This window comes from Euprymna scolopes, chromosome 8, assembly GCF_053919585.1.
Source record: "Euprymna scolopes isolate OS-2025 chromosome 8, ASM5391958v1, whole genome shotgun sequence".
Taxonomy (NCBI): Eukaryota; Metazoa; Mollusca; class Cephalopoda; order Sepiida; family Sepiolidae; genus Euprymna; species Euprymna scolopes.
In genome coordinates this window covers 117,857,161-117,871,888 of record NC_136489.1, presented here as the reverse complement: position 1 = coordinate 117,871,888, position 14,728 = coordinate 117,857,161, and the positions used below count along the sequence as shown (strand labels likewise).

At 31.4% G+C, this 14,728-nt stretch overlaps 1 protein-coding gene across 1 annotated transcript in view; it reads left to right on the top strand.

Annotated features, from left to right (window-relative positions):
* Positions 1-14,013, top strand: part of LOC145283732 (phospholipid phosphatase 5-like) — a 46,634-nt gene extending 32,621 nt beyond the window's left edge. Inside the window, exons 5-8 of the mRNA XM_080132787.1 lie at positions 116-179; positions 1,896-2,020; positions 7,880-8,050; positions 13,593-14,013. Of these exons, the coding sequence (XP_079988913.1) occupies positions 116-179; positions 1,896-2,020; positions 7,880-8,050; positions 13,593-13,816 (584 nt within the window). The 3' untranslated portion in view covers positions 13,817-14,013. The remainder of the gene's footprint in view (positions 1-115; positions 180-1,895; positions 2,021-7,879; positions 8,051-13,592) is intronic.
* The last annotated feature ends 715 nt before the right edge of the window (positions 14,014-14,728 follow it).

Below are 14,728 nucleotides of genomic sequence, written 5' to 3'. Positions count from 1 at the left end.
TTTTTTTGGGGGGGGGGGATTCTAGACAAGTACCTAATATTGCATTAGAAAAATACCTCATAATGTCATATATGTAAATTTAAAATTTATCCTTTTTTTTTTACTGTTATTCCAGGTCTTGCCTTGTCAGTATTCCTTAGTTCAAGTTTAACCAATATCATGAAAGTGATTGTTGGCAGGTGAGTTGTGCATTTTTTTTTTTTTTTTCGCTTTTATTTTTACTTTTATTTTATTCATACTAGTTTCACTGATTTCCATTTAAAAATAATTTGTACCAGTCATAAATTGGTTTGTGAATTTATTTCTATTAATCTATATCTATAAAAGTGAGAATATGTGTGTCAGGACACTTCTCAACCTATATACTAAGCAAATTTTTGATCTACAGACTTGAAATTTGGTATATCAGGTATTCAGACATGTGGAAAACAATTTTAATTGGTTTCCATCTAGAAAAAGAACTGTTAAGAGGTCAAAATTGAAAAATTGGTACTTATACATTATCGGATTTTTATCTGTTTTTCAACTATTTCACATACATGCCAACAGGTTAAATGGATGTTAAACCAAATATGATGATATTGATGTTTGCTTTTTTTAGATTATAAAAAAATGGTCTTATAGTTTAAAAAATATTTCTGTAAAGTTTTTCGGATTTTTATCTGTTTTTCAACTATTTCACATACATGCCAACAGGTTAAATAGATGTTAAACCAAATATGATGACATTGATGTTTGCTTTTTTTAGATTATAAAAAAATGGTCTTATAGTTTAAAAAATATTTCTGTGAAGTTTTTCGGATTTTTATCTGTTTCTCAACTGTTTCACAGGGTTTGAAAACACTTTTTTAAAGATCATTACAAGCTGGTCTAATGGTTATCGTACTTGACTCAGTCTTTAGGTTTTGGTTTCAATCTCAGCTTGAGTATTTTTTTTTTTTTACTAACAAGAACTGAATTGTTTAGCAAAAAAAAAAATACTTGACTGCACATGTCTAAGTTTCTTTTCCTTTTTTTTTCTTCCTTTTTTTTTTTTTAAAGAAATTTAACATTAGATTTAATACCAGGCAACGCTGGGTACATCTTTTAGTATCTCATTTTTCATTTTTTTTTTTTTTAATTTTTCCATCATGTTGGCTGTTTTTTTGTTTTTGTTTTTCCAATTTTTTTAAGAAGTTTTAACATCGTCTGCTTATTCTTTATTTTGCATCACGTTTGCTGTTTTTTATTTATTTTTTTTCCAATTTTAAAAAAATGCTGTAATATTTAAATAGGCTTATTACGTTCGCTTATACTTTATTTTCCATGTTGTTTTGATTACCTCCCCCACACACACACATACACTTTTATGAAATACTTACTTGTTATTGAAAAATGTTAGTGTACAATGAAAAATTACAGAAAATGCAGAAGAGTAGAATCTATATAAAATGAATATATATATGAGATTAACGATTTTGCAATCAAGTAACGCCATGTGTCATCTTTATCTGAGATTTACGTGGAAATCTAAAAAATTTGATTTACCTCTCTTGAATGGCTAACAGTGGCACTATTTGAGAAGTGTGCATATCAGTTTAATTTCTTAAATAAAAATACTTGATCAATTTCCATAATTTTCAGTGTACGTTAATATCTTTCAATAAGAGGTAAGTGTTTCACAAAGTTTTACGGTCATTTTATTTTTAAATGTCATATTTCACAACTGGGTTTTATAAGCCACCTGATGTCCAGCTGTAAGGTTCTATTAGGGGATATGCAAGCACTCTAATTTATTTTTTATAAAGGGAAATATTTATAAAGTTAGACTGATGTAGAAGATATGAATTTAGATAAAATGGCACCACAAAATACGGCACGTTAAAAATAAAAGTAAATACTTATATTTGTTACAGACCACGTCCAGATTTCTTTTGGCGATGTTTTCCTGATGGTGTTTATGTGGAGAACATGCAATGTACAGGAATTCGTGAAAAAATAATAGAAGGTCGTAAGAGTTTCCCAAGTGGTCATTCGACAAGTAAGTACAGTCTGTTTTACAGTTGATTATTTTTTCTCTTTTACAAGTTCTATTTGGCATTATTTTTTTACTTTCTGTTTGGAAGTGTCAGAAAGAGTGAATTCCCTACAGAAAAATCATGGAATTCTCTTGTTTTATATCAAAATTAGTTCTGTTAGCATTCAATTGTATGAAATCAATTGAATAATTCACCCTCCCAAAGTTAAAAATACAACTATTTATAGCTACTACTAATGCAGATTTGGTAGCTGTTTGAAACCACAACTATATTATTTTATTTAATTATTGTACTATCTATACGGCACAATCATGTAATTCCTGCCAGATTACCAAAATTAAGCAACAATGAGCCTGGCCAGTACCAGATGGGTGATCACTTGGGAAGGCTAGGCGCTGTATGTACCGCACCGAGTCTTAAGAAATTTCCAGGTTGGTATCTGGAGGGACATTAATTCACTGAGAGAGATGCACTCCTAGTCTCAGTTAAGATATTCATCTAGGAGATAATAACTGATGACGTCGGCAGCCGAGCATTGGATGGCTATGGAGAAGGATGAATCTCTAGCAGATCAACGGTTCTATGGTATTAAGAGTTACGTTATTCGACTGCAGCTATACTGATGATCCAAGGACAATGAATAGGTGCAAACAGCCGAGTTAGATGCCAATGTGCTGGAGAAGGTAATGAGAACCCACTCCATGTATTCTGCCAAGTTCAAATTGTGATATCTTCAGAGAAATTGGACCAACAGTGGACCAAAGCCTGTGGAGAACATTAACCATGATTTCATCTATGGGATGAAGAATGTCACGACACTTGAAGAAGGAAAAGGAGACTATCTTTTAATGCTCTATTCAGTTTATTGAATTTTTTAAGGCTAATATACTATCTTTATGTTCAATTCAAAAAAGAGTAGTGTAGTATCTGTTCTGTTATGATATCATCCTCCCAAGAATAATCTCCTTCTTTAGGTGATTAATCTAGTATCTGTTCTGCTGTCATGCCATCCTCTGGGATTACCTTCTTCTTTAAAGAGTACGGAAAGGCAGGGATCATACTAGCAAAGACATGCTTGCATAAGCTATGAAAACTTTACTCACATGCTTGTTTCCACATTGAATCCACATTAGATGGTGAGAGGATGGATGAGAGTAATGGGAGGAGGGTAAGTATTAATAGCAGCAGTAAAAAATAGTACAAATAAAGAAAAAAAAAAGAATCTGGAAAATTACAGAATATTATAAAATCTACTTATATATAAAAGGCACTTTGTGTGTGTGTGTGTTCCCTATGGACTCCTAATTTGAAATTTCACACAAATGTTTTTCATGTGTCTGGAAGAGTTCTTAGAGAAGTTTTGCAGCAAAGTGCCTCCTATATGCATCGAAAATCAATAATTAAAAAAATCCCATTAAAGAAGGAACAGTCAGATTTCAACCAAAACATCACAAGTGCATTTGAGAAGCTTTATTACTTCACAAGCAGAAGGACCCGACATATAAAATCAACAGTAGGCTCTTTGATAAGATGGGCATGTTCGCAATGAATGTTTCTGTTTAGAGCACAATTGGATCATGATATTTGACGTTTGTTGAAGCCATTATATGAAAATACTTCTATAAAATCAACAGTACATTCTCTGCAGTATAGTGTAGACTACAATGTATTGCAGAGTGAGCTCTTATGGGGAGACCTGCAAATCTTTCATCCTGGTGCACTGCGGTGAGTCATTGACTAGAGCAAGCAATCAATCGATTTGATTAAAAAATGGTCGATTTCACTGATTTTGAAGACAATAAAAGTATTGGAAGTGTGAAACATTCCTTGATCTTCACTCAATCCCAGGCAATGCTGCGTTTTCCTGCTAGTGGTAATATAAGATTCGATGCTGAGCGCAGGAATGCACAAAGGTCCTTATTCATTATCAAACAATGTCAGATGGATTTTGAAAAAAAATTTAAAACAAAATAGTTTCATAGCATTGGATGGTGGGGATTCTCATTGTTACTTTTAGATCATCAAATTGACCAAAAATTGAATGAAATTAAGAAAAATATCATGTTTCTGAATGAGAATATATATATATCTATAAAAGTGAAATTGTCTGTGTGTGTGTGTATGTGTGTACATTTCCCTATCAAACTACTCTGTCAATTTTAAGTCTACAGACTCGAGATTTGACATAAGGGGTATTGAGATTTGGGAAAATCTTTTTAATGGTTTTCGGCCAGAAATTTGGCTGTCAAGGGGTCAAAGTTCAACGATTTGATCTTTGAAAACCCTACCAAACTCTTCCGCCAATTTTGGGTCTAAGCACTTGAAATTTTAGATCTAGGTTACTTGGACATGGATCAAACTTTTAAATTTGATTTGAGCCCAAAACAAATGTTAAGGGGTCAAAATTGGGGTCAAAGTTTTAAAAAATTTGACCTCTGCAGTCTCTACCAAATTACTCAGCCAATTTTTGGTCTAAACATTTGAAATTTTACATAAAGTGTATTCAGATATAGGGCCAGCTTTTTAATTGGTTTTTGGTCGAAAATTTGGCTGCCAAGGAGTCAAAGTTCAAAAGATTTGACCTTTACAGTCTCTAGCAAACTACTCAGCCAATTTTGGGTCTAAACATTTGAAATTTTACATAAAGAGTATTCAGACATGCAGCAAGCTTTGTAATCAGTTTTTGGGTGAAAATTTGGCGGTCAAAGTTGAAAGAATTGACCTTTGTAGACTCTGTCAAACCCCTCTGCCAATTTTGGGTCTAAACGCTTGAAATCTTAGATTTAGGTTACCTGGACATGAGTCAAACTTTTTAATATATATATATATACATATGCACATAAAGTTATGAACAGTACATAGAGCCCGAACAAAGCTGGGCTGAACTGCTAGTATATATATATATATATATATATATATATATAATATATATATATATATATATGTGTGTGTGTGTGTTATTTGTTTTTGTTTTGCGATACTTTTTGAATGAATTCAATTCTTCAGTTGAAAGTGCATTTTTACCTAAATTCCAGTTGGAAATAATTTTTCCTTTGACCAATTTGGTACCCCAGAGTGGGGAGCGACATATGTAGTGTTAAAATATAAATATCCACTGGCACATGTTTCATCATCTACAACTCATCATAGTGGCTGAATCTAGCTATATATATATATATATATATATATATATATATATATAAATAATATATATATATATATATTAATAAATAGTGATCTATAGTAAAATTGTACATTTAAAAATAAAAATAGGTTTAAGGCTCTCAAAATTCATACTAGAATTGTCTGCAAGTACTCCTGGTGTAGCGGATAATGTACTTGGTAAAATTAAGTGATAGTGTGGCTTTACTTAAAATACAATTGCGAATTACTTAGGACGTCCAACTGGTCATAGGTGAGAGAACAAGAGTATGCTAATCCTATGGATTAAATAAAGAGTTCCACTTGAAATTCCGTACAGATTCCAGTATTCAACAGGAAAATTTGCGACCAACAAGATACACCTGAGGAAGGTTGAAGGTTACATCAGTCGAAATTTGAAACTGACACTCAAGATTAAACTAGTTTGTCTGAATGATATGAATTAAAAATACAATTTTTACACTTTTTTAGATTTAATTCCTCTTTAAAACAGTATTATACATGTTTATTTGGGTCTTTTTTTGTTTTGTTTTGTTTTAAATTAAGGAAAAATAAATTTTAAAAAATTAAGGAAAAATAAATTTTAAAAAATTAAGGAAAAATAAATTTTAAAAAATTAAGGAAAAATAAATTTTAAAAAATTAAGAAAAAAATAAAATTTTAAAAATTAAGAAAAAAAAAAAATCTCTTAATCACTCCTCAAAAATAAACAAATAACACTATCATGTCTTGGATTATGTTCAAATTTAATCTAAGGCATTCATTCAGAGAATGAAACATAGAATATTTTGTGTAGCTTCATTGCCACATATATTTTCATAACTTACTACCTAGCTCTACCTATGTATTGGGTCCTGGATATGACCTTAAACTATATCCAGTTGTGAGGCCCCAGCTTGCGGGCTTTGGGGAGTGTGGAGCCACCCTTTAATTGCCATTGCTCCCAGGTCCACTCTGACCCGGAGTGGTAGTACTTGTTAGGGTCCCAACTATGGGTTAAATAGAAACGGACTTGAAAACAACAAATATATTCTATTAAAAAATTTTTCTGCAAAATCTTTGGATTCAGCATTAAATAACCTGAAAAGGGTTGATATGCCATAAAACAACCAACCAACCTATGTATTGAAGTAAATACTGAAAATTTATGCATAAAATTATATCTTCATATATATTATGTGATTAAATGAAGTAGACATATATATATCTAACATCCCGTAGATTCCTAAAATGATTTTTTGTTAATTTATTTATATATTTTGATTAATTGCATATTTTCTAAATAAAAAAAATAGATTGAAGATAAAGTTCCTGTGCTATACGAACGTGATTCATTTTTAAACAAATTATATTAAAAAAACATTCTCTAAAAGTTCTGCATTTTAAAAAATCATGACAGGCTTTCATCAAATCACTCAAATTGATGACCTTTTATTTTGATTGAAATAGACTCTAGTCAGGTGGATTATATGCTGGATGTTGTAGAACTTCCATATTGTTCAATTAATCAATCTTTATGCTGTTCTTTCTGGCAATATGCAACTTGTATGAAAGGTCGCCAATTTGAGTCTTTCGATAAAGTTGAAACCTGTCAAGAATTTTTCAACTCTCAGCTAAGGGATTGGTGCTTGAATTGAATCGGAAAACTTGTATGCTATGAACAATGGTCTTTATTTTGAAGAATAATAATCATTAATTATGTAGTACACAAACATTTTCCTTAATACTTTCAAATTATTCTGAGTTTAAATTCTGGTCATGCAAAATGGTTCTTAAAGAAGGTCAGATTAATTCATTTTGTATGAATCATATGATTCTATTGTTGCCATTGGTTTCCTCAATATTTTTCAAATGAGAATTCTTTCTAGAAAGACATTGGCTACTTACGGGAAGGACAACATGAAGATTTCAACATCCTAAGTGAAAGTGTTTCTGTGCAACAAACTGGATTTGAATTTGTCACACTCAGGTTGTCAGTCCTTGTCGTTAACTACTGAGCTATAGTCACCTCTCAATTGTCAAATAAGATACCTATGAAATTAATTATCTATAATATAAATCTCACCTGTCCTGTCTGTTTAAATATGTATGTATGTCTGCCTAAAACTTTCAACAGAAGTGGCAGCTTTTCACGAGATTGGTATCATTTTGAAGCTCGACCCTTCGGATGACAAGTATTGAAAAATTCCTTCACCCTCAACTGGGCACTTTTCTACAAGGAAGGGTCGCTTTTTTCGTTGGTATTTTCGAAAGTCATCCCCTCTTTTCAATTGACTAGCCTTAATTTAAACCTTCGCCACTCCCAGTTTGGCAACGGATGTAACAGCAAAGACGTCACATTTTTTTTTGCATTCTTTTTCTCCTTCACAGTACAGGTTTGAGCCTGCCTGCCTGCCTACTACCACTTTTTTTTTTTTTTTGCTCAACACACACCTCCAAACACCTGGGTAATGCTGGGCACTCAGGCTGGTAATAAAAAAAATAACCCAAAAATAATTTATGTAAATATTGATAAACCAGATATCTTGTTAATTAGAAACTGTTTGCAGCAGTTTATGACCACCATCTTTGTTGACGTTTGGGAGCCATTTTGAAAAATGTCAATTTCATTTATAATTACTTTGTAAATAAATATTTTTACATTATAAAAAATTGATTAATGTTGTTTTATCTTCTTTTTTTTTTTTTTTTTTTGTTAGTTGCCTTTTCTGGTCTGGGCTACACATCTTTCTACCTTTTTGGGAAACTTCATTGTTTCAACCAAATTGGTAGAGGTTTCCTCTGGCGTTTAATCGTTGCTTTCATTCCTGTTTTTCTGGCATTGATTGTTGCTTTGTCACGGACATGCGATTATCATCACCATTGGCAAGGTGAGTGTTGATCATATTTTATATATTACTAGTGCTGTTAGTATATTTAGTATTAATCATCTTTAATACTTCTGTATATTATTATAGTAATGTATAAAATAAATAAAAATAAATAAATAAATGAATATAAAATAAACATAAAAAGAGAAAGACAATGAATAAAATAAATAATAAGACAAAACCCTAATAATAATATAATAAAGTATAAACAATACGAACATTCCTTTGATATATGTAGGGCTGATGGTTTCATTTTAAAGAAAGTAAACTGAAGATGAAATTGAATTAAAACAAGTGAAGCATACATGGTCCCCCGTGAGTGCACAGTGAATGATGCATAAAAAAATGACTAAGTTCAGCATTTGCCCCCTGACCCCACATTTAGCCTCAAAAGTCCCCAAGGTCTTAACATATCTAAATTTGAGGTCAACACCATGCAAAACTGCTAAATAAACACACACAGAAGATTTTGGACAAATATGGTAAAGTAGTCCCAAAAACCAGAATTTTCCCGGAAAATCCATTCTGTTACTTTTTTTTTACTCCTATCATGTTTAATGCTTGTGCAAAATTTCCAAAACTTCCAAGACGTAGTTATTGAGAAAAGTGTGGACAGATGAATGGATGAACGGACAAGGGTGAATTTGCATGTCCATCCTCCTTTTGTCGGGGAACCAACAAATACTTTTTGTAGTTAAACTTGTGACATGATCTTTAAATTGGACTATGTATTTAAATCAAAATTTAAATACTTAATTTTAGGCTGACGAGATATATCGTTTTTGTTTTTTATATTTCACCACCGAGGTAAAATAAAACATGATTCCCACAAGGTAGGCTAGTGCAGTAGTTGTTTAGAACTGAACGAGGGTCCACTGATGTACCCCCCACCCCCACCCCTTTAAAACTTACAGAGACTTTTCCGGCTAGAGATTTCGTCAAGTCTATTTTTAGACCGGATTGTGAGCAGAGAGAAGGAGGGGAGCGGAAGTGGTATCGCTCCCTCTTTCCCTTTTTTTAACTGGACACTAGCGGAAATCGCTCTTTTCGGCTTGAGTCGCCGACCTGTTGAGAGGTTCTTCCTCATGGGAGGAGGAGGGGACGACAACTTCCCCTCATACAAAAAGGATACCGACACACGAGACGCGGACGGCGCAACCTTCTCCAGTCATGTGAGAGAATGCGATGAATTTATTTCCTCACGAAAGAGACGGATATATAACGCGTGAGCAAGAAAAGAGAAAACGTGAAATTGCCATCCTAACTTTTTTCACGCCGAAGGAAATATCTGGGATTAACTGCGTCATTGTCGAGTTTTGAAACACACCAGCGAAAGAAACCAAAATAAAAAAAAGGGAAAACAAAAGAAACCTGTAAGTGCAAAGACTTTGATTACCCCCCCCCAAAGGACTTTCGCTCATTTCAATACGAGTAGATATACTTCAGATTCCAGAACTTCAAATACATTTCTTTTTCTTTCATTAAACTCTTCTTTTTTTTTTTTTTTTTTCTTAAATAAATCTATTTTTGTATCGTTTGGAAAAGTGTGTTATTTCGTTATTTTCTCGCATTTATTTATTTGCGTTTGTCCTTGCGTTTCCATCCACGTGTTTTTTTTTTTTTTTAATTTTTGCTGTGTCACATATGCGATAAAGAGAAAATACTTGGGTTTTTGCTTTCCAGTAAATTCCCTTGTACCCCTCCCCCCTTTCGGGCAACGTGTTATAAAGATAAACAATTTTCATTCTTCTCGGAAATTTCTTATCATACCCCTACGTTTAGTTGTGACTCAAATCGCCACCTTTTATCACGTGTTACAAACTGTATAAATAAAGACATAAAATGAATAAACAAACACAACTGCAGTTTTGAATGGTGTTTCGATGACAATATCTGCTGATTAGACCTTGCTTCATATATTATTTATTGTTAAAATCCTGATAATAAAATTAATAAAATAAAATAGATCTACATCTACCATCCCGGTTATATCAAAACAGTAAGTCCATATTTACTGGTTTATGTTTATGATTCTTTTTGAAAAAAAAAAAAAAAAAATACAAAAATTTAAAAAAATTTACAAACGTTCGTTCATTTGTCTATTTTTGTTCATATGTCACATCACTTCAACACCCGGTTTCCTGCATTGCTATAGCCTTCTCATACTCTTACATAGCTGTCTACCAGCTATGCTTCAAGCAAACTACCTTTACCTTTTAATCTTTATTATTATATAAAAGGAACTTTGTGTGTGTTTGAGTTTGTTCCCTTATGGGTTTGAAAACTGCTGGGTTTATTTTTATGAAATTTCACACAAAGTTATTTTATGTGCCTGGCAGTTTTCTTAGATAGGTTTTTTTTTTATCAGAGTGTCTTCGATAAGTATTGATAATCGATAATCCAATGAAAGAAGGAACAGGTAGTTTTGACCAAAGTTAAGGTGTTAATCTTACACAGACTAACATCACAAGTACCTTTGAGAAGTTTTATTACCATATTAAGAAAGGCCCGACATATAAAATCAACAGTAGATTCTTTGATATGACAGAGGGGCATTCGAAATGAATGTTTCTGTTTAGAGCACAATTGATGCATGATACTTGACTTTTACATTTTAAACTTTAATTAAAGCCATTATGTATAAAAAAATGATTTTATAAAATCAACAGTAGATTCTCTACAGTGCAATGTAAACTGCAATGTATTGTGGACTAAGTCACTAGAGCAGACAATCAATCGATTTAATTGAAAAATGGGTACTTTTACTGATTTTGATGACAATAAAAATATGGGTGTGTGAAACATTCACTGACCATCATTCGATTGTGGGCGACGTTGGCTTTCCCTGCTAGTATTTTATGATTTGAAATTATGTAATATCGAAAAATGTTGGTACTTTTAACCCCTGTATTAAACTATCAATTATAAAATATATGTAAATGCTCTGAGGTTAATCATCAGTGGTGAACTGGTTTCATTGCAGGTTTTTAATTGAAAATCATTAAACTCATTCTGGCGCTTCTACACTATTGCGACGAAATATCGGAAATCGTAAAACTGAATTTCACATGAAAACTATGATATCTACGTATTCCTCGTATTTTTACGATGATTATATTAAAAAATTACGAAAATCGATAAGGTAGAAAATTATTTATTAAAGAAAATAAAAATTAGAATTTGATGAAGACGATCGTTAGACACAGGAGAATTCAAAAAGGAGTTAATTTTCCGTTTTGATTTAAACAAGATGGCAGCAATTTCTCACCTACTAACACGATTAGTTGTTTTGTTTAATAATTCATTACTATTCAGGTAATTTCGTCTGCATAATTTGGAAGCTACCATTGTAACTTATTAGAATTGACAAAAAAAGCAGTTGAAACCATTGTCTTTTTATCTGAAAACATTTATCGACTATGAAATCTTGTCCCAATTCTATAGATGTGCCCTGATTCCACCAGTAAGCCAAGCATTTTTCTTAAAAAGCAAAAAATGCTTCCTCTTTGAATGATTTGATGATATTCAATGCATAAGACATTAGACTTAAATGCTCTGAGTATAAAACAAACTATTTAACATGGATGCTTAGTAACAGTTACTTTCACAAAGTTTATAATTAAATGATTGGTGGCAAGGTTTTATCTGATATAGAAAAGGCAAAATATGTGTGTGTGTGTGTGTGTCCTGCAAAAAATTCCAACAGATGCGTCGAAATCAGTATCGTTTTAAAGCTCGGTCTTTCAGATAACAAATATCGAAAAATTGGCCAAAAACATTAATTTTTTACCCTCAGCTGGGCAGTTTTCTACAAAGAGAGGTCGCTTTTTTCGTCAATATTTTCGCAAGTCATCGTCTCCTTTTGACTGACTACCCTTAATTAAAATGCTCGCGACTTCTGGTTGCGTGATGGACGTATCAGCTAAGGTGTTACATTTTTTTACACCTCCTTTTCCTCCTTTACGTTACTGGTTTGAGCATGCCTGCCTACTACCACTTTTTTTTTTTTTAAACACCTCTCTCCATCCAAACTGCCTACTGTTGTTTTTATCCCCCTCCCTACTACCACTTTTTTAACACTCCGCAGGTTCCTTACTACACCACCTCTCCACACCCAGGCAATGCCGGGTACCCTCCACTAGTATCAAATATAATAATTCTGTTTTATTATTAAGTTTTAATTGTTTTATTTTTTTTTTATTTTTTATGTAGATATCATGTTGTATGTCTTCATTTTTGTTTTCTATAATTTTAATTAGATAATTGTTTTACTGCAAAGGAAAAATAATTCATTGTTTAATCCCTAAAAAACTGCCCATAATAAAATAAAACAAAAAAAAAACTTTCTATAATAAGTGATGTACCAGTTGTGAACACAAAACAAAAAAACTTCCGCATTTATTCATATTGATAAATATTTACACTTTGGTAATTTTGATACAAATTTATTGCTAGTGTTATGACTAGGGCTGTGACAGCAGCATATTCTTTTTATTGTTTTGACTCTCAAGTATATATCCGTTGATATCTTATATGTTTTTATTAGTGTTGGGCTGATTAATCGGAATCAGGAATCGGTATCTGAATCGAAAAAATTGGTGCCTATTTTCCGATGCCAAAACGATTCTTTTAATTGTCTTTTTTAATTGATTTTGTTTTGCATCAAACTCTTCCATTGCTGGTAATAATGATAAAATAATAAATATTTATTGATTTTAAAATACTAGTAAAGCTAAAATCGATGGATCATCCTCCACAATGGAGATTTATGTTTAGGAAAATATCTGCATATTTTACATCTATTTTTTTTACAGAAATCAGGGAAAATAACAACTCTATAGTTAAATATTTAGAGATTTATAAAGAATCGGAATCTGCAATTTAGTACAGAATCGGTAATTGTATCAGAATCGGGGAAAAATATTGGAATCCTCCCATCACTAGTTTTTATATAAAATGATGTGGTTTTCGGTTGATTAACTGTGTGTAACTGTGTCGGATATATATACTCAAGAGTCAAAACAACAAAAAAGAATATGCTGTTGTCACAGCCGTAATTATGATTAATAATAAAGAAAGAATATTTTTGTGTTTATATTAAAAAGGCAAGCAATTCTCTTTAATTATTTGTAAGTATCAAAATTGAGTCTCCATTTCTCTTCTTCATAGAAATTAAATTTGCATACGTAATTATACTTTCCCTTTTTTTTTTTATATAATATCAGTTATTAAGATTAAGTCTCACCTTCTTTGCTCATAAAAAAATTGCATGCACATTCACCTTTATAAAAAAATTAATTTATTTGCATACATAATTATTTCCCTTTTTTATATTAAGTTATTAATATTTATATTAAGTTAAATCTTTCCTTACTTTGCTCAGAAAAATTAAATTTGCATACAAAATCATAGAAGCAAGCCATACATACTTTCACTTTTATTACATAGAAGAGTCATTATTACAAAAAGAAACAAACAATTTTTATTACTACTTGAAATGAAATAATTGCTATTAAAAACTCATGTTCTTTTTTCTCTGTAGATGTGACAGTAGGTTCTCTTCTTGGCTTGACTGTAGCTTACTGTTGCTATCGTCAGGCATACCCGGCCCTGAACCGCTGTACGTCTCACCTGCCCTACTTCTGCAATCATTCTTCAGACGATGCCAATCATGACAGCAGAATATCCCATCTCAGCCGAGCGTCAACTCCAGTTATTTTACCAACGGCTCAAAAATTTACTGAAGATTCTTTCAAATATGTTTGATTCATTTGCTTCAGAGAAAATGGTTTTTATACACACATAATTTGTTATCTAAGAATTTGTATATAATGTATAGTATGCCATTAATACAAAGACTTTAATAAAACTACAGTTTTCAGTAATATATATATACGGATTAAAATGAGAACAGAAATATTGTTTTTAAAAACAATAAAATGGCATTATTTATTTAAGCATTATTTTGTAAAGTCTTTGTTATAAATTAAAAAAAAATATATATATATATAATGGAACTGAAACAGTTCTCAAAGTCACAACCTGCTCAACCTGTTCCAACATTACACTGGGTTTCATGACCCTAAGAGACAATTGTCAGGTGTAATTACTTTAAAATGATTTGAATTAAGAACTAAACAATAGCAGATATGATGATGTTTCTTAAAGGAATAGAAACTGACTGACATATTAAGATAGTTGTAACTTTAGGATTGAATCAATATACATGAATACATACATATATATATATATATATATATATATATATATATATATAATTATATTTTTTTTGGGGGGGGGGAGGATTCCAGCAGAGGGGTCTAATATAAGAAAAAATTCCGAAAATAAGAGAGTATTATTTATATTTTTTATTTACAGAAAGTTTAGATGAGACAATTCATCGGTACTGTCGGTTTCAAACCTGATAATAGGGGACCATTTTAGGTACCCATATCAAGCTCTCTTCAGCCGATACTGAAGAGAGCTTGATATAGGTATCTAAAATGGTCCCCTATTATCAGGTTTGAAACTGACAGTACCAATGAATTGTCTTATCTAAACTTTCTGTAAATAAAATATATATAATTCAAAGTAAATTATATATATATATATATATATATATATATATATATATATATATAATTCAAAGTAAATTTATTTAATCATTTTATAAAATTT